The sequence below is a fragment of the Dissoconium aciculare genome (genome assembly GCF_010015565.1).
Source record: "Dissoconium aciculare CBS 342.82 unplaced genomic scaffold K489scaffold_3, whole genome shotgun sequence".
Lineage (NCBI taxonomy): Eukaryota > Fungi > Ascomycota > Dothideomycetes > Mycosphaerellales > Dissoconiaceae > Dissoconium > Dissoconium aciculare.
The window spans coordinates 483,849-504,682 of record NW_022984953.1 but is presented as its reverse complement, the minus strand read 5'-3'; the positions used below and the strand labels follow the sequence as shown (position 1 = coordinate 504,682).

General features: G+C 51.6%; 7 protein-coding genes across 7 annotated transcripts; 4 read left to right on the top strand and 3 right to left on the bottom strand.

Moving 5' to 3' along the window:
* Positions 1 to 2,477: 2,477 nt before the first annotated feature.
* On the top strand, positions 2,478 to 3,218 carry K489DRAFT_368181 (class I glutamine amidotransferase-like protein; the record flags this gene model as incomplete). The annotated part of the gene is made up of 1 exon (XM_033602932.1): positions 2,478 to 3,218. The coding sequence occupies one exon, from the start codon at positions 2,478 to 2,480 to the stop codon at positions 3,216 to 3,218; it is 741 nt and encodes a 246-aa protein (XP_033461998.1).
* A 109-nt stretch (positions 3,219 to 3,327) lies between these two features.
* Positions 3,328 to 5,080, bottom strand: K489DRAFT_387107 (cysteine proteinase; the record flags this gene model as incomplete). The annotated part of the gene is made up of 4 exons (XM_033606290.1): positions 3,328 to 3,543; positions 3,712 to 4,637; positions 4,692 to 4,904; positions 4,966 to 5,080. 4 exons carry the CDS (start codon positions 5,078 to 5,080, stop codon positions 3,328 to 3,330), a joined length of 1,470 nt encoding a protein of 489 aa, XP_033461997.1.
* Positions 5,081 to 5,415: 335 nt separating this feature from the next.
* On the bottom strand, positions 5,416 to 10,054 carry K489DRAFT_392953 (uncharacterized protein; the record flags this gene model as incomplete). Its single annotated transcript, XM_033606758.1, has 29 exons — positions 5,416 to 5,659; positions 5,720 to 6,757; positions 6,797 to 6,808; positions 6,830 to 6,916; positions 6,938 to 7,006; positions 7,031 to 7,183; positions 7,217 to 7,239; positions 7,264 to 7,303; positions 7,334 to 7,412; positions 7,464 to 7,516; positions 7,550 to 7,555; positions 7,595 to 7,783; positions 7,823 to 7,936; positions 7,970 to 8,024; positions 8,049 to 8,092; positions 8,120 to 8,179; positions 8,201 to 8,303; positions 8,349 to 8,404; positions 8,432 to 8,445; positions 8,467 to 8,494; positions 8,516 to 8,638; positions 8,666 to 8,818; positions 8,843 to 8,848; positions 8,885 to 8,962; positions 8,987 to 9,075; positions 9,118 to 9,178; positions 9,203 to 9,313; positions 9,338 to 9,484; positions 9,542 to 10,054. The coding sequence occupies 29 exons, from the start codon at positions 10,052 to 10,054 to the stop codon at positions 5,609 to 5,611; spliced, it is 3,555 nt and encodes a 1,184-aa protein (XP_033461996.1). The 3' UTR covers positions 5,416 to 5,608.
* An 841-nt stretch (positions 10,055 to 10,895) lies between these two features.
* Positions 10,896 to 12,483, bottom strand: K489DRAFT_145849 (uncharacterized protein). The gene has a single exon (XM_033599176.1). It carries the CDS (start codon positions 12,306 to 12,308, stop codon positions 11,001 to 11,003), a length of 1,308 nt encoding a protein of 435 aa, XP_033461995.1. The 5' UTR covers positions 12,309 to 12,483; the 3' UTR covers positions 10,896 to 11,000.
* A 748-nt stretch (positions 12,484 to 13,231) lies between these two features.
* On the top strand, positions 13,232 to 15,590 carry K489DRAFT_399223 (Prenylcysteine oxidase; the record flags this gene model as incomplete). The annotated part of the gene is made up of 4 exons (XM_033606956.1): positions 13,232 to 13,401; positions 13,482 to 13,498; positions 13,773 to 13,961; positions 14,015 to 15,590. 4 exons carry the CDS (start codon positions 13,232 to 13,234, stop codon positions 15,466 to 15,468), a joined length of 1,830 nt encoding a protein of 609 aa, XP_033461994.1. The 3' UTR covers positions 15,469 to 15,590.
* A 382-nt stretch (positions 15,591 to 15,972) lies between these two features.
* Positions 15,973 to 18,020, top strand: K489DRAFT_377491 (glycine hydroxymethyltransferase). Its single transcript, XM_033604168.1, has one exon. The coding sequence runs from the start codon at positions 16,241 to 16,243 to the stop codon at positions 17,687 to 17,689; it is 1,449 nt and encodes a 482-aa protein (XP_033461993.1). The 5' UTR covers positions 15,973 to 16,240; the 3' UTR covers positions 17,690 to 18,020.
* A 384-nt stretch (positions 18,021 to 18,404) lies between these two features.
* Positions 18,405 to 20,624, top strand: K489DRAFT_377490 (RCC1/BLIP-II). Its single transcript, XM_033604167.1, has one exon. The coding sequence runs from the start codon at positions 18,656 to 18,658 to the stop codon at positions 20,504 to 20,506; it is 1,851 nt and encodes a 616-aa protein (XP_033461992.1). The 5' UTR covers positions 18,405 to 18,655; the 3' UTR covers positions 20,507 to 20,624.
* The last annotated feature ends 210 nt before the right edge of the window (positions 20,625 to 20,834 follow it).

Sequence of the window (20,834 nt, the reverse complement as noted above, 5' to 3'; positions counted from 1 at the left end):
CAGCATTATCGCCGTTTCGAGACGGTTGTTATCGCGCAGGATTGTCATACAGACTCATCATACCGTATGCATTGATGAGTGCAGATCATCTCCTCCCTCGAATCAGCTCGTGTGGCGTTGTCACCAATCATTTGTACTGGCCGAAGGGTGGTAAACCAGTCCTAAATGGAGGCTGTGGACATACGTTTGTGAGATGATAAAACGCATACAGGTCCAGAGGTTCATCGTCCAGCTCGTCTTTCATTGTCCGATGTGAACAGACCGACATGGATCGTTCGTAGTGATGACACACGTCTAAGTTGTGCGATTTGCGAAACATGGATTGATGGAGAAAGGGCCCAAAGGAACTTAGGCTCCTCATGCGAGCTTGTCCAGCCCTCGAAGCCCTGGAGTCCAACGAACGGAGCGGAACGAGTCAGCACATCTGCATCCATCTGCCCGCGGGCATCTGTGGTAGGTCAAGCCACCCGCCGCGTGCCCCACCCAGACAATAATATCATCTTATTAGATACAGGACCAATCCCCTCATCCCAAGTCACTAGACAACGACGATCCTCGTATGTGCTATTCAATCATAATGAAAGCCACCTACACTAACCAGCACATGATTCATGATTGAGGTACATTAGTACAATAGGTTTTATCTAACGGAAACGTGGACGACATGCATTCAGCCGCCTCGCGTGCACGGGACCGTTGATACTGCATGTATCATTGAAGCCGACTCTACTGGAGAATGTTCTTCGCGTCGGATCGACGACGTTCCTGTCTCACAGACATCCATCACACATGAGCTAGGAACCCTTCCTACGCCGATTTAGCTCATTAGCGCATCTCAGCGAGATATCTTTCCAGCCTGGTGCAGTCGCTCTGCGTCTCACAGGCATGTCAGCAGGTCCCGAATAATGGTTTGCGATACCTTGTGAAACGCAACACAGGTCGCGTCCAGATCTGGCGGTGACGATCGGATCGTCAGCTGGACATCCAATGCTAGATCCGGCGGGCATCGTGCAACTCTTGAGTTGATCAACAAAGCCGACCTCTGCCATGCGACCCGACCGAAAGGGGTTCAATCTTCATCGACCGTTGTGATCGGATAACGCCGAGTTCTTGGCTGCCTACCTATGTATTCGGAGATGCGTTCTCGTGTTGCCATTCAACTTCTGATGGGCGGTTTCACAAACATAACACACGTTGACAGCCAAGATCTGTGAATGATAGCGTGGGCATGATGGACATCTTTATGCGTTGCTATGCGTAATGGTGAATCGCTGTAGAGCTCCGGGGTGGAGTGCTACCAAAAGGCCATTTGCAATCGGTGGCCTTTTCCATTGGAAAGCTCGATGATCACTCGGAGGGTAACCGAATAGCCATCTGGTCAACCATTCGGAAGGTAACTTGACCTGAGCATGAAGCAAGCATCGTTGGTATCCTCGACAGCTTTGTGCAAGACTACATGGTCTGATGTCATGCCGGAAGCGTCGCTGAAGGCGAATCTCGAAAGGTGAATCAAGGTCGTTCATTGGCAATGTCAAACATGCCAAGTGTGCTGGGTAAAGATGCTCTCCAGGACTAGAAGTGTTCTGCTCATCCGAATCACAGCTCTCGTCGAATCCCACGCCGAAATGCAACGTGCACACTCGATACCTAGGTAGATCTTTCTAAATTTATGTCGATGCTGGTGAGTGCTCATAAAAGACAGATGCAAAGTCTCTATCTAACAACAATGACGGAGACCCGCGATGTGCAAACCATATACCTTCCTCACTGGAGCCTACGGGTTTCTCATCGATCAATCATGTAATGTTGGGAAAATATATGGAGCCAACATCAGAGAACTTGTTCATGCAGTGCGAACCAGTCGATGTTACGAATGATGCGTATCGATCTATCCTAATATGAATGGCATAGACAAGAGTGTTGGGTGACGCGAAGTATTCGCCTGTCCTTGGAGCTTTCACACAACGTAATCAGAGCGGACAACGCCGAAGCCCATATGCACATGCGTCCGCAGCAAGCCACACACCTCGGCAGGTCCGATTTTGTTTACAATACCTCATGAACTCTCTTGGTATTTTCCACCTAATTGCCTGTTGTTCGAGCGTCTTGATATTTCTCCAATAGTGTGGTACCAAAACTTGCTCATCGTGAGTCACAGCTCGTCATTGCGGAGCCGAATCTGCGCACCGCCGTGGGCACGGGCAGCCACGAGGACTGCCACATCAGCTCAGGGGTATAATAATGATCCGTCGTAAAACCATCCTTGCGATCTCACGGAGGGCTTCTTGTTCGTACACACCTGGGCATGTAGATAAACAAGGTTCTGGCGCCGTCACCTCTGCCATTCCTATTATACATAAACTTCTACGCTCGTAGTTATCAGAACGCGAATGCATTGGTAGAATTGCATCGACAATCACAGGAAACGCCTTCGAAATTTCCATCAATCAACCAGTCTCACCTCCCCGGAAACAAAAATGGTCAACGTCGCCTCCGTCCTCTTCCTCCTCTTTCCCAATTTCAACACCCTCGACGTCAATGGGCCCATAGAAATCTTCAACCACAATGATGTCCTGAAAGGTCTCGGCGCGACCTACACCGCCGCCATCGCCTCCGCCACGGAACACACCACCGCGCTGGAGAACATCATCATGAAGCGGCACCACAGCTTCGACGAGCTCCTCGAAAACAACGCCACATTGCTGGCTAGCTATGACATCTTGATCGTTCCCGGTGGCATGGGCAAAGACGTCCATGCCGCGGTGCCCGGCCTCGCACCTGTCGTGCAAGCATTCGCACAGCTCGATGGAAACCTGAGCGAGAAGTTCCACAGCCGATGGATCGTCTCGGTCTGCACGGGCGCCCTCGTTCTGGGCGAGCTAGGTCTGTTCGCAGGCAAAACCGTTACGACGCACTTTCTCTCCCTGGACGATTTGCGTCGGACGTGTGCGGCCGTTCAAGGCGATGGCCCAGAGACCACCGTGGTCCGGAAGCGGTGGGTTGACGCGGGAAGCACCCCGCAGGGCGCGAGGTTGATCACGTCGGGCGGGATCAGTAGCGGTATTGACTCTGTGTTTTGGCTTGTGAGCCAGATATCCAGCTACGAAGGGGCGCGGAAGATTGCTCAGGTGATGGAATATCATTGGGATTATCCTAGCGGTACCCCTAGCGATGTCACGGAGGGGTACATCGTTCCCGACGCGATGTTCGCCATGTGAAAAGGAAAGGTGCTTGTCTGAAATCTTCAGGAGCTTCAGGACTGATACATCGACGTTGATGTCACTGAGAGATTCTGCCATGTGTGCTTCTCGTCAACAATCATTAATCTCATATTTCCTCAATGACGTAGAATAACATATACGCCTCCGCGCACAGAACCTCTTTCTCCTCCACGCGCACCACCATGCTGTCGTCAAATCGGAACCATTCCCGGTTCTGCCGTGCATAGGAGATATAGTGACCATTGTCAATTTTGCCTTTGTGGACGACCACCGACGATAAGAGATATTTCGCATCGGGTGTGTGGGTTTGGCTTAGAGCATCCTTGCTTCCGCCAGGCTTAGTGGGAGTTTTGACATCGATGTTATCGTCTTGCTCATCTTCGTCATCAGGATCGTTTGCGGGCGGAGGTTTTTGTTCGGCAGCAGCCGCGGCTTTGGTGATGTATGGAGTGAGATCGAGTGTGAGAGGGAAGCGGACTTTTGTGTTGACTTTGCTGCTTTGAGAGTTGGCTTTCGAGTGCGAGAAACGCTTGAGGTGAATTGGCACGACAGGCGGAAGACGGCTGAGACTGAGCCTCTTCTTGGCCTCACTGGATGCATTGCACTTTCGACAGTGGTAGCTGTCACTTGACAAAGTCTCCGCGCTCGTGTATCGCTCCAGACATTCGCTGAGGTCCATTGGAGCCACATCTTTGGCTTGAGCTCCATTTGCTGCATTCAATTTTTTCTTCTTTGGCACCGGCCCTGCGCCTTTGACATCCAGACTTAGATCCATGAATGGGTCAAAGGTGACATTTGTGGTCCTGCACGTAAGGCAGGTGACGGTGCTGCGCAGCTGGCCGCCGAACGTCTGGTGGATGACGCATGTGCAGTCCTTGCCATTCTTGCTCTTTTTCATCTTCTCGTCATCTTCCGTGATGGCCTCGTGAAGACTATTCAGTATGAATCCCAGAAACTCATGTGCGTCCTGTTGGCTGTATCCGGCAAGACTACCTCCACCTTTCCAGCAGCCTTGTAACATGTGCACCGCTCCATATCCCTCGTGTTTCTCTTGCGCGAAGAAATCATCAAAGATAGCGTCCAACGCGCATGATGTGCAGGCCTCTCGTTCGCAATCATTTGCCCGATGGCCCTCGGAGAGATAGTATGTGCGTAGAAACGGATTGTGAATGAGGGATTGAAGAACGACGGACATGAAACAGGTTTGCCCCATGTTATACAACCCGCGCAGTCCTGTCGCCGCGCATGGTGTCGCTGCAGAATTTGCTGAGACCAGCCTCCTGTCGGTATCTGGCAGAGTGGCGGATAGCTTTCTCTTTCGGGTGCTGCTGGCGGTGCGCACTTCCTCAAAGGTCGTATCATACACGAAGTCCTTACATTCTATGCAGTATATGAATCCTGTTGAAGAATCCACAGCTGCGATAGGATGTCAGTCTCTATCAATGTCATCGATGTATGCGCCGTGCTTACAAAACCCATGGCTCTTGTGGTGCTTCTCCCTCACGTTGCTCACATAAGGACACTGCAAACACAAGAAAGTGCCCCGAGCACTAGTTGTTGGAGCAGCGCCGCTTTTGTGTATTCGATCACTCAGGTTTCCCTCCTTTTGAAGCGAAGTTATCACCTTGGTGTAGCCATCAACCGCTTGCGTCCGGGCTTGTTGGAGCAGATTCTTAATATGAGCTGCGATTTACTGGTGTCAATATTGACTCTCGATACCAATGTGGGCTGATTCGAGACTTACGACAGCCAAACACGGTCTGCGTGGTCGCGGTGGAATTCGCGCCGATCTTCTTGACGAGTTTCGGAGATTCGCCGTTGGTCGCGTTCGGCGCAAGGGCTGTGGCGGCGGCAGCCATGAGGCGTGGATGCTTCGGGCTTCGAGGATATTTGCGCTTTTGGCTTCAGTTGGACATGCTCGTAGGACGTCAGCCCGGCATCGAGGTCGTTATCGCGATGCGCGTCGATTGATGTGTGTTGACAATCTGAAAATTGGTCAAGCTTGGCCTATCGTAGGTGACGCGAGCTAGATGATGAGTTCCTGCAGGGCCGCCAGAAATAGAAAAGCCGGGGTAAAACAAGGCGGGCATTTCTATCCGACTGTCCATGTTTTGACGCGTCACACGATACACGACGAGAGACAGATATTGGAGGGTTCATGTAGAGAACATCGCGTCACAGACTCAGCACAATTCTACAGACTCAGACTCGTGAAATTGCCGGATGGTATCGAAGCACTATGGGCACTGCTATCCAAGTAGTATTCCATATGTGAGATGAACATGAACATGAACGCCAACATGTTCCCGTACTAAAGGTTTTCGTCTCAATAGTCATGCTTTCCTTCAATCGTGGCACTTGTCATATGATAGCATATCCATCATCGATCACGCTCGCTGTGTGATATATTCACGATTCTCCACTGTCACGCTCTTGGTCTAAAAGATTAATGGTCAGTAAGATAGCACATCCGCCAAGCAAAAGGCATTGCGACTCACCATGTGGTTGACTTTGTACACTCCGACCAATCTCGCCGCCAACTCGAACATGTTGTTTCGCAGCGAGATGACAATGAATTGCGCGTTCTTGGTGCGCTCCTTGATGTATGCCGCAACGATGCTGACATTTCGGAAGTCCAGGGCAGCATCAATCTCGTCCATGACATAAAGCGGCGTAGGTTTGTAGTGGTGCAACGCAAAGACTAGTGCCAACGAGGACAGCGTCTTTTCGCCACCGGATAAGTTCGAGATGTTCTTCCAACTCTTCTTGGGGGGCATCACACTAAAGAGAATGCCTTCGGAGAATGGGTCAAGAGAGTCGACGAGCTCGAGCTCGGCATTGCCGCCCATGGTGATCATTTGATACATCTCCTTCAATCGAAGCGATATAGTCGAGAATCCTTCCATAAAGCCTTCAAGCCGCAGGCGCCGGAGATCATCAGTACGCTTTTTGGCAGAGTCTCTTGCCGCCAAAGCTGCGTTGAGATCTTCCAGACGACTAGTATGTTCTGACACCCTGCGGCGATATTCGGCAAGAACGCTGAGTTCCACGTGTTGTGATGTGCGCTCTTCTAACGTGGCAATGCTTGCTTTGAGCTCGTCTTTGTCGAGGTCTTCGAGCTCATCTCTACTCATTTCGGCAACAGGCTCTGGTTCCTGCTCCTCGCCGTCTTCTGTGAAATTTTGTAGAGTCAATTTCGACATCTTCTCGTGCCAGTGCTTGTGTTGTTTCTGGTTGGTAACCAGATGCTTCTGATTCTCCTCGAGCTGATTTCTCATCTCGACCTCCGATCCACGAGTGGCATTGAGGTCTGCAGTACGTTGATCAAAGTCGGCTTTCATTTCATTGAGCTCTTCCTTCTTGTATTCCAGGGCCTCCTTGGCCTCGTCGGCCTGTCGGCGCAGGGCGGAATTACCAGAGCTATCCTTTTGCGCCTGAACTTCTTCCTCAACTTTTGCGAGGTCGTCTGCGATTTTTGCCAGCTCAGCAGTAGCATCTGCTTGCGCCTTTTCGTGCTTCTTCTTAGCCTTGTCGGCCTTAGTTTGGTCAATTTCGGCTGCGTCCCGTCGCTCCACGAGCGACTTGATCTGCTCTTTGATACCATCGACCTTGGCTTTCTGTCCACGAAGCCTTACTCCACCAATCTCCATGATCTTGTCCTGCAGCTCCTTGATAGCAGCCTCGATACCCTCGGTCTCCGATCGCAACTTCGAAACGTCTTTCTCAAGCGCTACAATTGTCTTCTCGAGTGCAGACGATTTGCTCTTGTCTGATTTTGATGATCGCTGTTCGGCGGAGAGCTCATCGACGCGTTGCCTGCCATCTTGGATATTCCGATCGATGCTACTCAATTCCAGAGTCAGCTTCGAAGCGTTCGTCCTGAGTTCTGGTATCCGAGCGGTGATTTCCTCGATCACGCGTTGGGTGTCCTGCTGATGCTGTTGGACTTCGGAGTACTCGCTCTCTGCTGTATCGCGATCCTGCTCTAGTTTGACGACTTGTTCCTTAGACATGTCTCCTGCGACTTTCGATGACATGGCACCACGAGCGACTCTCGTACCACCACCACTCATTGTACCAGACTTGTCAATCAGCTTGCCTTCGATGCTTACAACGCGCCATCTCTTTGCGCCATAAGCCACCCGATCAGCTTGCTCTGAATCCTTCGCCACTAGAGTGTTCTGGAGCACGCTGTAGAAGGCAGGCAAGAATCGCTCGTGCTTCGGTCGGACAAGATCAAACAGCCGTGGGCAATTCTCAGGTGTTTCAATCTGCGACAAATCGCGTCGGGGGAGCTTGTCTAGACAGATGAAGTTCGCGCGGCCAACATTGTTCTTTCGAAGATAGTCGATACATTGCTGAGCGGCTTCGACAGAGTCAACAACCATGTTGTCCAGCGCGGGGCACGCAGTCGAGATCGCAACGTCATACTTTGAGTCGATTGCGCCCAGGTTGCCCAACCGTCCGTGAAATCCTTCCACTCGACCTGAGTCTCTAAGTCGCGTAAGATCTGCAAGCACCCTGCCTTGGCTTTGAGTGGCAGATAGGCTGGCCCGGGCTTCCTCTGCTTTTTGGCGAGCAGCAGACAACTTTGATTTGACTATAGGCTCCTTGGCCGAGACTTTTTCAAGCTGGTTCTTCGCAGCTTCGGCCTCCTTCTCTGCGGACGCGCATTCCTGCTCGCAAGTCTTCAGCTCCGCGTGCTTTGCAGCTCGCTGCTCCGTCAAAGCCTGAATTTTCGCCTCCACCTCCGCAACAGCCTTGGCGCCAGCGTTTTCCCTCTCGAGCATGATATCCAGTTCGCTTTGCGCGACGGCTATAGCAGACTGCTTTCCATTGATCTTCGCGCTCCACGGTTCAAGCTGCTTTTGCTTTGTCGCAATTTCGTCACTGAAGACCTGGGTCTTGCCTTTGAGGGAATCACGGATCTTGCTCAGCTCGTCTTCTGCTGCAGCCATCTCGCTTTCAAGTTCCTCGACCTCACCAGAGAGCCGCACGGCGTCTTCTCGAGCACGCTGAGCACCTGTTTCAGATTGACCGATGTTGAATTCAGCGCTGTCAAGGGCCTTTTGCGCTTTCGTCCTTTTGCCAGATAGATGTTTTTTCTTTTCCTCGATCTTGACTAACACCTTGTCAAGGTTGTTAGCTTGGTCGATAAGGTCCTTCGTCTGCTTCTCCATCTTCTCAAAGTGTTTCGCTTCGGCTTTGACCGCTTTCCCGATAGCTTCGAGCTCCTTTTCAGCACCGCCATGTCGCAACAGCTCCTCTTCGAGCTGGGCTTGGATTTGACCCACAGCCTCTTCTGCCACAAGGATATTATCGCTACATTCCGCAAGGTAGACCTGATAAAGAGCGGATTGCTTGATAACCAAGTCGTTCTCGTCGCGAATGTACGCGAGTGCCTTCTCTTTCTTGCTCTCAAGACCGTTCCTTTCCTTTTCCACATGCTGCACTCGGCCACTCTTCTCTTGGCACACCTCGTTAAGAGCCTCTGTTTCTGTTGCGGCTTCTTCGATTGGGGTCTTGTATTTTGATGTGCCGATGATGTCCTCGAGATATTCGAGAAGTCCGTCATCATTTTCCGTCGCGGCCTTGGGCTTCATTTGCGCGATTGACTCAACCTCACCCTGCAGAATCAAGAAACGCTTGTGGTCAAGATCTACTCCGCGATCTTTCAAGAGTGTTGTAACGGTCGTGAAATCGGATGTCTTCCCGTTGATGTAGTATTTGCTGCTGTTGTTCTTGAACGCCCTCCGCGAAATGACCAGCTGTGAGTCTGGAGTGACTGTAGATCCGCCTCCAGGTTGGTCCATAACTGTCTGAAAGTGTACCTCGACCTCGCAAAATTCCAGATCTGGATGGTCCGCGCTGTTGTGGATGAGCGCAGAGATCTTACCCTGACGCATCTTGCTCGCCCTGAAACCGAAAACGAAAAGCAATGAATCGATCACATTGCTCTTGCCAGATCCATTGGGGCCGACGACCGACGAGAATGAGGCATGGAACGGGCCTACTTCTTGCCGGCCAGCGTACGATTTGAAATTCGTCAGGATCAAATATGTAATTGTCATCCGCTCCTTCGGCTCATTGGTCTCGTTTGATGGTTGAATACCGACAGCTCGCTTCCGTACAACGATGTCCATCGGCCTTTCAAGCTTCGTTACACTCGGATCGACTCGTTTGACCACCGTCTCTGATCGAGGCGCATTGGTCATCTGGGTGACTTCCGTAACATCTTCCAGCTCCTCGGAAGTCCTTTCAATCTTTGGTTTGATTTCCTCTTCCGCTCTCGCGTCTTCGTCTAGCGCATCTCCCATCACCCGTTGCGATTTGGGGCGAGGAGTCGCTTCGTTCAATATTGTCTCTGTGATATCTCCTGACATCCGATCCTGTTGCGAAGGCGTTTCTGGAGTCGCGGTTCGTTCTGGGGTGGGCGGAACGTCTTGGGGCGCGATCGATGGTCGTGCCGCTCGACTCGTTCGCGCAGCGCGTGCATCTTTCACAGTGCGCCGTTTCGGAGCTGATCGCGTTGGTGATTGTGGCTCCTCAGCTATGCTACTTGATGGGCTAAGGACCTCTGAAGACTCCGAAGCGGGTTCTGGCTCCGTCGCTACTTTGGTCCTCCTCGACGGAAGCCTAGTTTTGGTTGAAGATTCCGAAGTGGCTGCTCTTCGTCGTGGAGAAATTTTGGCTGCTGGGATACTGGCGTCTTCATCTTCATTTTGACCCTGGCGTTGACCTGCACTGTGTTCAGGCTCCTCGGCTTCGCTAGATGCCGCAGCCCTTCGAGTCGCGACACGACGGGAAGCGCGAATGGGTAGTTCTGAAGGCATAGTGCTGCGTATATGAGTGTGTTTGCCGTTCGCCGATCGTATTGTCCTCGGGCCTACTTTCAAAGCAGTGAGCGCATGCTGCGAAATGTTGACACTAGCGTAAACATTGCGCGCGGGATAACTGTTGCGGGGCAAACTACCAAGGGGACGCGTCAACACGTGAGATTATAACAGGGTCCTGGCGTCGTAGTGCCAAAGCCCGTAGCTTTGGGGAAAGGCAACGGCGGGTGTACGTGAGTGTGATGGCTGAAGTGCCAGTCCATCAATACGATGTATGACTACCTAGTATGTTGAAGATCGCAGCCCAGGTCCTCTGAAGACAAATAATCATAAGCGAGCGCTATAGACATTCTCTCCCAAATACAGTTGCGATCAGTTAAAATATGAACACGCTCAAACGCCTCGAACCGAAACAATCACGAGTTTACGTCAGCAGCCCATCAGGTCGGGATGCAACGACTCGCACGTACAAACTTGTCGCAAGCAGGGCATATCGCTCCAGACCAACATTCATTGGCATCGACAAGTTGTAAACAAAAAGAGATGCGCGTCATGCGCTTCGTGGTGATACCACTGTCCAAGGTGGTGAAATAAATGTCCGAATGGTCTCCAAATCGTAAGGAACGGGTGATAGGGTGATAGGGTCCAAAACTTGGTCCGCAAAGTGTGGAGGGGTGGTGAACTATTTCACCAAGGCGTGGAGAACGGTAAACGGCTGGCCTGTAGAACGCCTTCATCGTGTGTTTTATCCCTTCATGACTCGATCTGAATCTCAGGAATCTTTCCAGCTGTGGCCTTTTGTAGTTCGGCTTCTCTCTGTAGGTCTGCCTTCAGAATACTGTCTTCTTTGAGCTCTGCAAGGCGCACAATGTCTGGAAGAATTTTGACGAGTTCGCCAGCATCTCCAACGGGGATTGAGATACCCTGGGCGGCAGTGTGTCAGTACTCATTGTTCACGGACTATCTTCAACGCGGCTTGGTGGATATAGCTTACCTTGAATGATCGCACACCACGGTGCCACTCCCGAATCTCGACCATGACCTCTTCTTCATTGTCTCCAACTTCGATCCTCAAGTCCTTGCCAATGCGAGGGTAAAGAGAAAAGCGCACCGGCTTTGAGAAGTCTTTCTCACCGGCCACACTGGTGGCAAGAGGACTGGCGCGCTCCGGTGAGCTGGAAGGAGTACTGGCTGTGGTGAGAGCAGGAGTGGGCGTGGCGGGCTCCATGAAGTCGCGCACGCTGAGCATGCTGGATTGATGTGTCAAGCGAGGACTGCTGGCCACAAGCACTGCGTTTTCAGACTTCGCCAGCTTCCAGATACGCATTGCGAGGGCGCGTGAAGCTGAGAACTGCTTCGCATTTGTACTGGCGTTGGTGGAAGTACGAACAAGGTTCAACTCGTTTGCCGCATTAGTCTTGACGTTCTTGGCGGCGACTGCGGCCTCAGCGACTGCGAGCTTTTCGGCGAGTTCACGATTGGACTGCCGAAGAGAGTCAACCAAGCTTTGAAGCCCGTTCTGGTTCTCGGTCTTGGCAGCATGGACTAATGCTGCAGCTTTAGCTTCCCTTTGAGTAGCCTCGAGCTGCTGTGCGTGTGCTGATTTCAAAGATTCGAGATCCTTGTCTTTGGCTTCGAGCTGTTGGAGATGAGCAGTGCGCAATTTTTCGATTTCTCCTCTTGACGCCGCGAGCTGCTCCAGATAAGCAGCCTCCTGTTCATTCAGCCTGCTCTGCACGGCCTCCAACTCCAAAGTGTGTGCTGCGCGTGCAGCCTGTATTTCTCCCTGTCGATCGTGCGAGTCGGTGGCGGACGCCTGCGCCGCAGCCTCCAACTCCTCGATTCTGTTCTTCAACGGTTGTATGAGAGCCTGTTGCTCGTCTGCAAGCTTCGCTGACTTCTCCTCGGCCTTTCTCAGGGCATGACGAGCATCGTCGCGCTCAGAGGTGCGAAGCTTCGACACTTGCTGTTGAGCAATTGTCTCGCTACCTTTCTGTCGCACCTGGGCATGCAAGCGTTCAATCTCTCGTTTCCGCTCTTCGTCGACTGCCGCGTACTGAACGTCTAGATCTTGCACTAATTTTCGAAGTTTAGCGGCTTCGCTCGAAGCGTTGTGTTTCTCTGAGTTTGACGTTTCGAGGTTTTTCTCCACGCGAGCCAGGTCACGTTCGCGGGCGGCGAGATCGGACTGTACGGCCAGAGCACGCCTTTCAGCAGCTTCAAGAAGCGCCTTCTTTGAGGCGGAGTTACCCATGTTGTGTATGCGGCCAGTAAAGAGATACTTTGGGTAAGAATGACTATGCCTTTACGGCATGAATGATTGGCGGCCAATCAAGTGATTCGGTCTTTCAAATGCGGCTTAAATTTATGAGGGAGCGTGGTGTATAAGATACGCGTCGCGAATGCCGATGTCGCGGCACGAAGGAATGTCGACAACGTACTGAGATTCGAGAAATGTGACAAGAACGAGCAACTCAATGGCTCGTAAAAAGTTATACAGTCGGACGAGCGAAAGCTCCAGCCCGAGAATATTCCTGTTGACAAGAATGTTAAGAGAAGCATCAAAGAGTGAGGAAAGTGTGGAAGAGTAATACCAACACCGTAGTGTGCACGCACGCACGTCTAGTCTACACGCTGTCGCCGCGAAGTAATAAACCCTGTCGAGATGGTCTTGCCGAGAGGGGTGCGCTTTACCAATATCGTTCTCATTGCCTTTATAGCTGAGTCTCCAAGACGTCCAAGGTTTCCCTCAGCGTTTCAGCACCACGTGCTGATCTTTGAGTCTCACGTTGAGGGGCTGTATCCTCTGACAGACCCACTCAAGTGCTCGGTTTGGAATAACAAGTGACGATGATGTCCGCACATAGGGGCCGATCGTGTGCCGCACGTCCCTGCAGACTTTCAGGAGTTTTGGGGCGGAGATGGAGGCCGCTAGTTGAAGGAGCTATTACTGCTTTGGGTTCGCTTGAACTCGTACCATCAACGTTGGAATCTATCGAAAACCCCGTTGTAGACGCCTAATGAAATGGTTCATTATTCATTGCCCGCCCCCGGTCTTGGTAACATCGTGATCACGGAGAGATACTCTTGGAGCCCGACACTGTGGGAAGAGAGAACCCAGTCGGATACGAATATCGTAAATGGACTGCTTGTGGCAGACTCCAACCCCGCAGGATCATGCACAATAACGCTGTCACATTCAATGCAGGACTGATGCAGGCATTCGACAACACATCTGCCTACTGCACCCTCGGCCCTGGCGCGTGCGGAGCCAAACTTCCGTCCACCGACGCCGTGCGACACAGAGCACATCATCATGGACGTGGCGATGCTAATCAGCACCAGGGGTAAGACGATGGCTTTCTATTCCAGGTCGACGTACACATCAAAGTCCCAACCCCTTGTGGGCTTCTCTGACCGTCTCCAGTGAAATCGCTAGTGACTGTGAGGTTGATCAAAGATGACTTTCGTCACCGTTCCATGTAGAAGGAGTCCAACCCTTGGCCAATATGTTTTTGCTCGTGATGTTCAACTCCAGTACTATGACAGTCCCCAGGTGTACTGTTTTAACCCCATATGCCGACCAGTATTTTGTGCATGACGACGCCTAGCAGGTCGTAAAGCGGTCCCCCGCGTCTTTGCCTCACGCAGGCACGAATACTTTTGTCAACCGAGTTTGTCTATTACATCTGTCGGGCTTGACTCGGGCTGAACATAGCCTCATCAAGCAAAGTGCTCTCGATCTCGCGAAGCAACCCGCCCGGACAAATAGCTCCCGCGATGAGATATCGATGTGTGATCGCGGTAGTCACTGCGTTAGGGTTGCCAGCAGCTGCGACAGTGCAGAAGTCGGCAGAACAGATCGAAACCAGATCGACGTCACGTTCTCTCAATGTCGCCATCGTCGGTGAGTCTCACCTTATGGCAGACAGATAAGATGAAGCAGTTGATACTTCGTAGGTGCTGGAGCGGCAGGATCGTCTGCGGCCTATCACCTGTCCAAGTATGCGCAACTGGACGATATTTCGTTGAACATTGACGTTCTGGAGAGAAATGACTATGTTGGCGGTAGGTCAACAACAGTAAACGCGTATGACGATCCCCTTCAGCCGGTGGAACTGGGTGCAAGTATTTTTGTCAAAGTCAACCGTATCCTCGTGGATGCAGTGAACGACTTCAACCTCTCCACGTCTTCGTTGAAGCGGGACGAGCCCAATGGAGGTCCGGCATTAGGTGTCTGGGACGGCCAAGTCTTTCGACTCATACAAAACGGCAGTGCCTTTGGTTGGTTCGACCTTGCCAAGTTATTTTGGAAATATGGTCTCGCGCCTGTCCGGACAATCAACCTTATGAAGGCGACCGTCGGAGCCTTTCTCAAGGTGTATGATTCGCCCATCTTCCCATTTGAATCTCTAACAGCCGCAGCAGTGAGCGTCGGATTGTTGTCTGCTACTGCATCTACAGGAGAAGAATTCATGCTTGCGAACGGAATTCAAGGCGATTTTGGGAATGATGTCGTGCAAGCGAGTACCCGCGTCAACTATGCACAAAACTTGGCTCATATTCATGGACTGGAAGCGATGGTATGTATGGCCACAGAAGGTGCAATGGCCGTGGAAGGGGGTAATTGGCGAATCTTCGACAATATGATTGCATCGTCCAAGGCTGAATTACATTTGTCGTCTGGAGTGCGCAGTATTGAACGACTATCAAATGGCACCTACTCTGTCGCTACGCAGAGCAGCAAGACGGGTCCAGAGTCGAAGCTTTACGACGCAGTTATCCTTGCAGCACCACATCAGTTCTCCGGTCTCAAGCTCCTCAACGTCTCAAGACAAGTTGACAAAATCCCTTACGTGCAATTACATGTCACAATCTTCACCTCTCTGTACCGTCTATCGCCAGTCTTCTTCGGTCTTAAGCCAGACGCATTGGTTCCCAAAGTCATCCTGACGACCCTGCCCAAGAACGAACCAGCTCAAAGCGGTCCTGCGAGCGTCGGTAGTCCTGGCTTCTTCAGCATCTCGCTTCTCGACACGACAATCAACCCAAACACACAGGCGCATGAATGCATCTACAAGATCTTCTCGCCCGATGCGGTCACTGAAGCATTTTTAGCGGAATTGTTCCGCTTTCAAGACCAGTCACTAGACACTGCTGCGCATCATGATGTCTCGCGGCACGTGACTTGGATATACCGTAAAGTCTGGCACAGCTATCCTTACGAATACCCTCGCGTAACGTTCGAGAAGTCAGAGCTTGAGTCAGGTCTTTACTACACCGGTGGTATGGACTCGTTCATCAGCACCATGGAGACGAATGCATTGATGGGCAAAAATGTGGCCAGACTGCTGATAGACAAGTGGAGTAAGCCGGCGGCAAGAAGGCAAAGTCCCGCAAAGGTTGATCTCTGAGTGACCATTCATTCATTTGCGCGTGTAGTAACGACCTTTGATCTATGTATCATGATACAGCATTATCACGACGTTTGTTGTTTACGCGAGGTGCCTAGTCTGATCTAAATGCCAATTTTATCCGTGAACCTTTGCTTGTCGGAAAACATGCATTGATGCATGGGTGGACGTCGTCAGCCCGGAGTCGTCCGAGGAGGGCAATGGACGATAGAGCAGCCTACGCCGGAGAAGGCCGCAAGGGAGCAAGAATCTTTGCGAGGCTGTCAGGTCCTAAGGTCCTCATCATCAATGGTCACGACTAGGGACCAGGGTTTGGCGGAGAAACTCCAGAGAAACTCCGCTTGGAGCGCAATCGGCAGAACCCTGATTCTTTTTTAGAGGGGGAGATTCTGTAGTGATCTAGCTCATTGGCACATGGCTATGACTTAACAAGCACGAAGAATCTCTACTAAACACGCTACTTACAGGCGATAGATAATAGGACGACTGACCGGATGACAGTATTTAATGAGACTCCAGGAAGACACGTCCGTTATAGTTGAGCCGGTAACCTTCGATGTCCGCACGGTCGGAGGGGCAAGTGAGAATTTCTGGAAGTCACCGAGCGGCAATTTTTGGACGATGATGGTCGCCGAGCGATAGTTTACTGTGGTGTCCCAAGATTCTTTTCTTTGTTAATTTCTACTTTCACCCAACATTCCCATTTTCTCGCGGACATCTCAATCTTTTCTTCATCCGCGATATCAACGTTTACCACCATCACAACGTCATCATGGCCACCAACGGTACTCTGCCACCGAGCTACGCGCTCTCCCAGACACACTATGAGTTGATGCACAAGCCCTTGGTCGAGCTCGACCCTGAGCTCACCGCGATCATGGACAAGGAGATCAAGAGACAGAAGGAGTCCATTCTGCTCATCGCTTCAGAGAATGTCACATCGAAGGCTGTCTTTGACGCTCTTGGAACGCCAATGAGCAACAAGTACAGCGAAGGTTATCCTGGTGCCCGCTACTACGGTGGTAATGAGCACATCGACGAGATTGAGCTCCTCTGCCAAAAGCGCGCCCTTGAGACTTTCCGCCTGAACCCTGAGCAGTGGGGCGTCAATGTCCAGTGCTTGTCCGGCAGTCCTGCAAACTTGCAAGTATACCAGGCTATCATGAGGCCGCACGACCGTCTGATGGGTCTTGATCTGCCCCACGGAGGCCACTTGAGCCACGGATACCAAACTCCGCAGCGAAAAATCAGTGCCGTCTCCACTTACTTCGAGACCTTCCCCTACCGCGTCAACTTGGAGACCGGCATCATCGACTACGACCAGCTCGAGCAGAACGCCCTCATGTACCGACCCAAGGTGCTCGTTGCCGGTACTTCCGCTTACTGCCGCGAGATTGACTACAAGAGGATGAAGGAGATTGCCGACAAGGTCGGCGCATACTTGATGATGGATATGGCTCACATCAGTGGTCTCATCGCTGCCGGTGTCAACAAGTCACCTTTCGAGTACGCCGACATTGTCACCACTACCACTCACAAGAGCTTGCGTGGTCCCCGTGGTGCCATGATCTTTTTCCGCAAGGGCGTCCGCAAGACCGAGATCAAGGCCGGCAAGGAAGTCAAGGTTCTCTACGACCTTGAGGGCCCCATAAACTTCTCTGTCTTCCCAGGTCACCAGGGAGGACCCCACAACCACACTATCACCGCCCTTGCTGCCGCTCTTAAGCAGGCTCAGAGCCCTGAGTTCCTTCAATATCAGCAGCAAGTCATCAAGAACGCAAAGCAGCTTGAGAAGTCATTCAAGGCTCTTGGTTACAAGCTTGTGACTGATGGTACTGACAACCACATGGTTCTGGTCGATCTGAAGCCCATCAACCTCGACGGTGCCCGTGTTGAGGCCGTCTTGGAGCAGGTCAACATTACCTGCAACAAGAACACCACCCCTGGTGACAAGTCAGCCCTGACACCATGTGGTATCCGAATCGGTGCTCCTGCCATGAGCTCTCGTGGCATGGGTGAGGCTGACTTCGACCGCATCGCCGGATATGTCCACAAGTGCATCGAGCTCACACAGAAGATTCAAGCCGAGCTACCCAAAGAGGCGAACAAGCAGAAGGATTTCAAGGCGAAGGTTGCCGGTGGTGCCAACACCATCCCCGAGATTAAGGCCATGAAGGACGAGATCATTGCCTGGGCCAGCACCTTCCCTCTGCCCGTCTAAACGCAGACGCCACCAGGCGTACGATTTTCTCGTAATTGTGCATATAAAGGCGTTTGGGTATATCAATTTGGTCGGGCGGCTTGCACCAAGGAAAGTTTTTCAACACAGCGCGGTGTTTGGTCATTTTCAAAGCTCAGGTACTGGGAAGGAAACGCTATGCAATGGTGTGACGAGGGTACGAGAGCAATTCAGCAGGTAGTGATGAAGTAGCTTATTCAACGTATTAGCAGCTTCACAATATACTTATTGGTATGTTATGTGTGTACGTTATTCTCGTGTAGAATAATTATTCTGGCCATAATGTGCACCTTCGGCGAACAAATAGATTTTCATCAACACAATGAAAGCTTCTACTGCACGTCTGTACCATGTTTCTATGCAAATACATTGCAAACCCTTCGAAACGTATTCGACTTGAACTCCTCGCCGTACAAACAGTCCTAATGATGAGCAGATATAACTGCTGAAGTGACGATCCTTTGTGCAAACCAACCTTTGAAACATATTTGGTCACTTTTCTTCGTACTCTCGAGTTCGTGACCACTCCCCGCGCGAAATATCCAGCAATGTGACAGGGTCCGACGTTGCTGCGATCTGGATCGATCCCCACTGAAAGACACTACGCAACGCCCCGAGCCGCAGCGTCAGATCTTCAGATCTGGCTTCTCCACGGGGCAAAGCGTCCGCAAATTCCACCTCTCGTTCTCCATGTATATGACGTTCTCTATTGCAGGACCCGAGCAGTGGCGGCGAGCTTATCGTCTAGACCATCGATTTCTTGGGCACCCAATTACATTCCCCTGCCGTGCGACTCGCCAGGCCTGCATCTAATCTGCCTTCCATTGTGCAAACCATCGAAATACCCCATTTCTACCTACGTCAACACCCAAGGATCGCATTGGAATTAATGATTGACGACCTTCACAATCCAACCTTCATCTAACAGGAGGTGTCGCGAGTTTCATCATGTCTTCGCAAATGCCAAAGACGCTTGCTCGAACAGCAGCCAGGACCGCACCATCAACATGCAAAGCTCGATCATCGTCAAGTAGAGCGAACTTCCTAACACACCAACAGACCGGCTACTCTCGCCTTGCCGCGGTCTCATATCACGGTCGAGCACATCGCAAGCAACGCCAACTTGTCCGCTCCATATATGCGATAGCCATTGCCGGCGGTTTGGCTACAGCATCGCAGCTCTACATAAACAATGGCGGAATCTTGCGATCTGCGCATGCCGAGGCACCGGAAGCAGAGGAGGACAACCCGCTCATCTTCGAAGCGTCACGGAAAAAGCCAAATGTGAGCAAAGAGGAGAATCGCGATCTGATTTCGAGTCAGCATCATCAGGTCAAGCGATCTTGGGAAAACCCAGGCGTATACGCTTGGGGAAGTAACGTCGGTCGCGTGGTCGCACCAGACAGCACAGAATCGGTTATCAAAACACCACGCAGAATAGCTTTCTTCGATGGAAAATTGCTACGAGACCTGAAGCTCGATCGCAACTTTGGTGCTGCCATCGATGAAAATGGAGATCTACTACAGTGGGGCATCCAATATGCCCCTGGCATCGAAAACCCGGTCAAGACTCTGCAAGGCAAAGATCTGATGTCATTGACGATTTCCAAGGATCGCATCATTGGTCTATCGAAGGGTGGGAAAGTGTACACCGTGCCTGTTTCCGCCGACGATCAAGCGAGCGGGATTAAAGTCTCAGAAGCAAGCTGGATTCCGTTCTGGAACGGGCGCAGTCGGATATCCTACCGTCAGTTGACTCCAAAGAATCTCGGATTTTCCGAAAAAGTTACTTCTGTCGCTAGTGGACTTGAACATGCAGTTATGGTAACAAACTCCGGACGTGTCTTCTCGTTTGCCTCTGCTACGGACAGTTTCCCGTCGCGCGGGCAGCTTGGAGTTCCTGGTTTAACCTGGTCAACTCGTCCTGCGGGCAATTTTGATCAGCCACATGAGATCACCACTCTGCGCGGATTCAATGTTACGAGCGTCGCTTGCGGTGATCACCACTCGCTCGCATTGGACAAAGATGGCCGCGTGTTTGCTTGGGGAGACAATGCTAGCGGTCAACTAGGTTTCGAATATACGACCGAAGCCAGCATTGTTGATGTTCCATCCCTCGTTGCTACCCAGAAGCTGTACTCAGGTACCTCTCAAATCCCGAAAATCACCAGTATCGCTGCTGGCGGGAACAACAGCTACTTCACCGTCGACGCTGTCAAGGTCGCTTCGCAGTCATCAGATCCCGCTGCCAACCGGTCCATCGGCCGCATTACCGCCGACACTTTCGCCTTCGGCTCCGGCATTCAGGGCAACCTTGCCAACAACCGCTGGACGCACATTCAATCCACCCCAGCCCGTATTCCGACATTATCCGGGCTTTTCGAATATGACGAGCCTACCTCTACAACCGTCCCGATCCGTCTTGCACATCTCAGCGTCGGAAGCACACACGCGAGTGCCGTCATGAAGAACATCACATATCTCTCGGCGTCTGACAAGACAAGTACCGACGACACCAACTGGGGCGCAGACATAGTGTTCTGGGGCGGCAATGAGCATTATCAGCTTGGTACCGGCAAGCGGAACAATGTTTCGCAGCCAGTGTACATCCAGCCTTTAGATATGCAGGCAGAGGTCAAGCGCGCGAAGAAGAGCAGTGGTGGAAGGGAAGAGCATCGATTCCACATCACGCCTCGACAAACAGCCCGTCTGGGCAAAGATGGAAAGGGCCGCAAAGTTAGTGTTGAACAAAAGGTGGAATGTGGACGTTACTGTACCGCCGTGTACTCTAGTACTTGAGAGATTGAGTAGACAGATTGGGTAGAAAGTGTATGATCATGTAACCAACCATCATGAAATGGTACATGGATGAGAGACGGTCGAGAATCCACCAATTCGTCAGTCAGACTCGTGATCAATGAATCAGCTATGTTGTGTAACTCCCAACGATCTTCTGTACAGTGTGTGTTCCTTGCACAAAGATCTACATCGTGTGACAGCCGTTCGATGCAGCCTCGGCGTTAGAACCGCCCCACCAACGCGTCCAGATCCATCAGAATTTCCCCCAGGCATCTATCCAATCTACTACACCTGCCTCATTTTGATTTGCCCGGGTTAGTTAATAGAT

Bases quoted from the DNA above. Each gene is read 5' to 3' on its own strand.
- K489DRAFT_145849 (XM_033599176.1), bottom strand. From the start codon at position 12,308: ATGGGTAACTCCGCCTCAAAGAAGGCGCTTCTTGAAGCTGCTGAAAGG.
- K489DRAFT_377491 (XM_033604168.1), top strand. From the start codon at position 16,241: ATGGCCACCAACGGTACTCTGCCACCGAGCTACGCGCTCTCCCAGACA.
- K489DRAFT_377490 (XM_033604167.1), top strand. From the start codon at position 18,656: ATGTCTTCGCAAATGCCAAAGACGCTTGCTCGAACAGCAGCCAGGACC.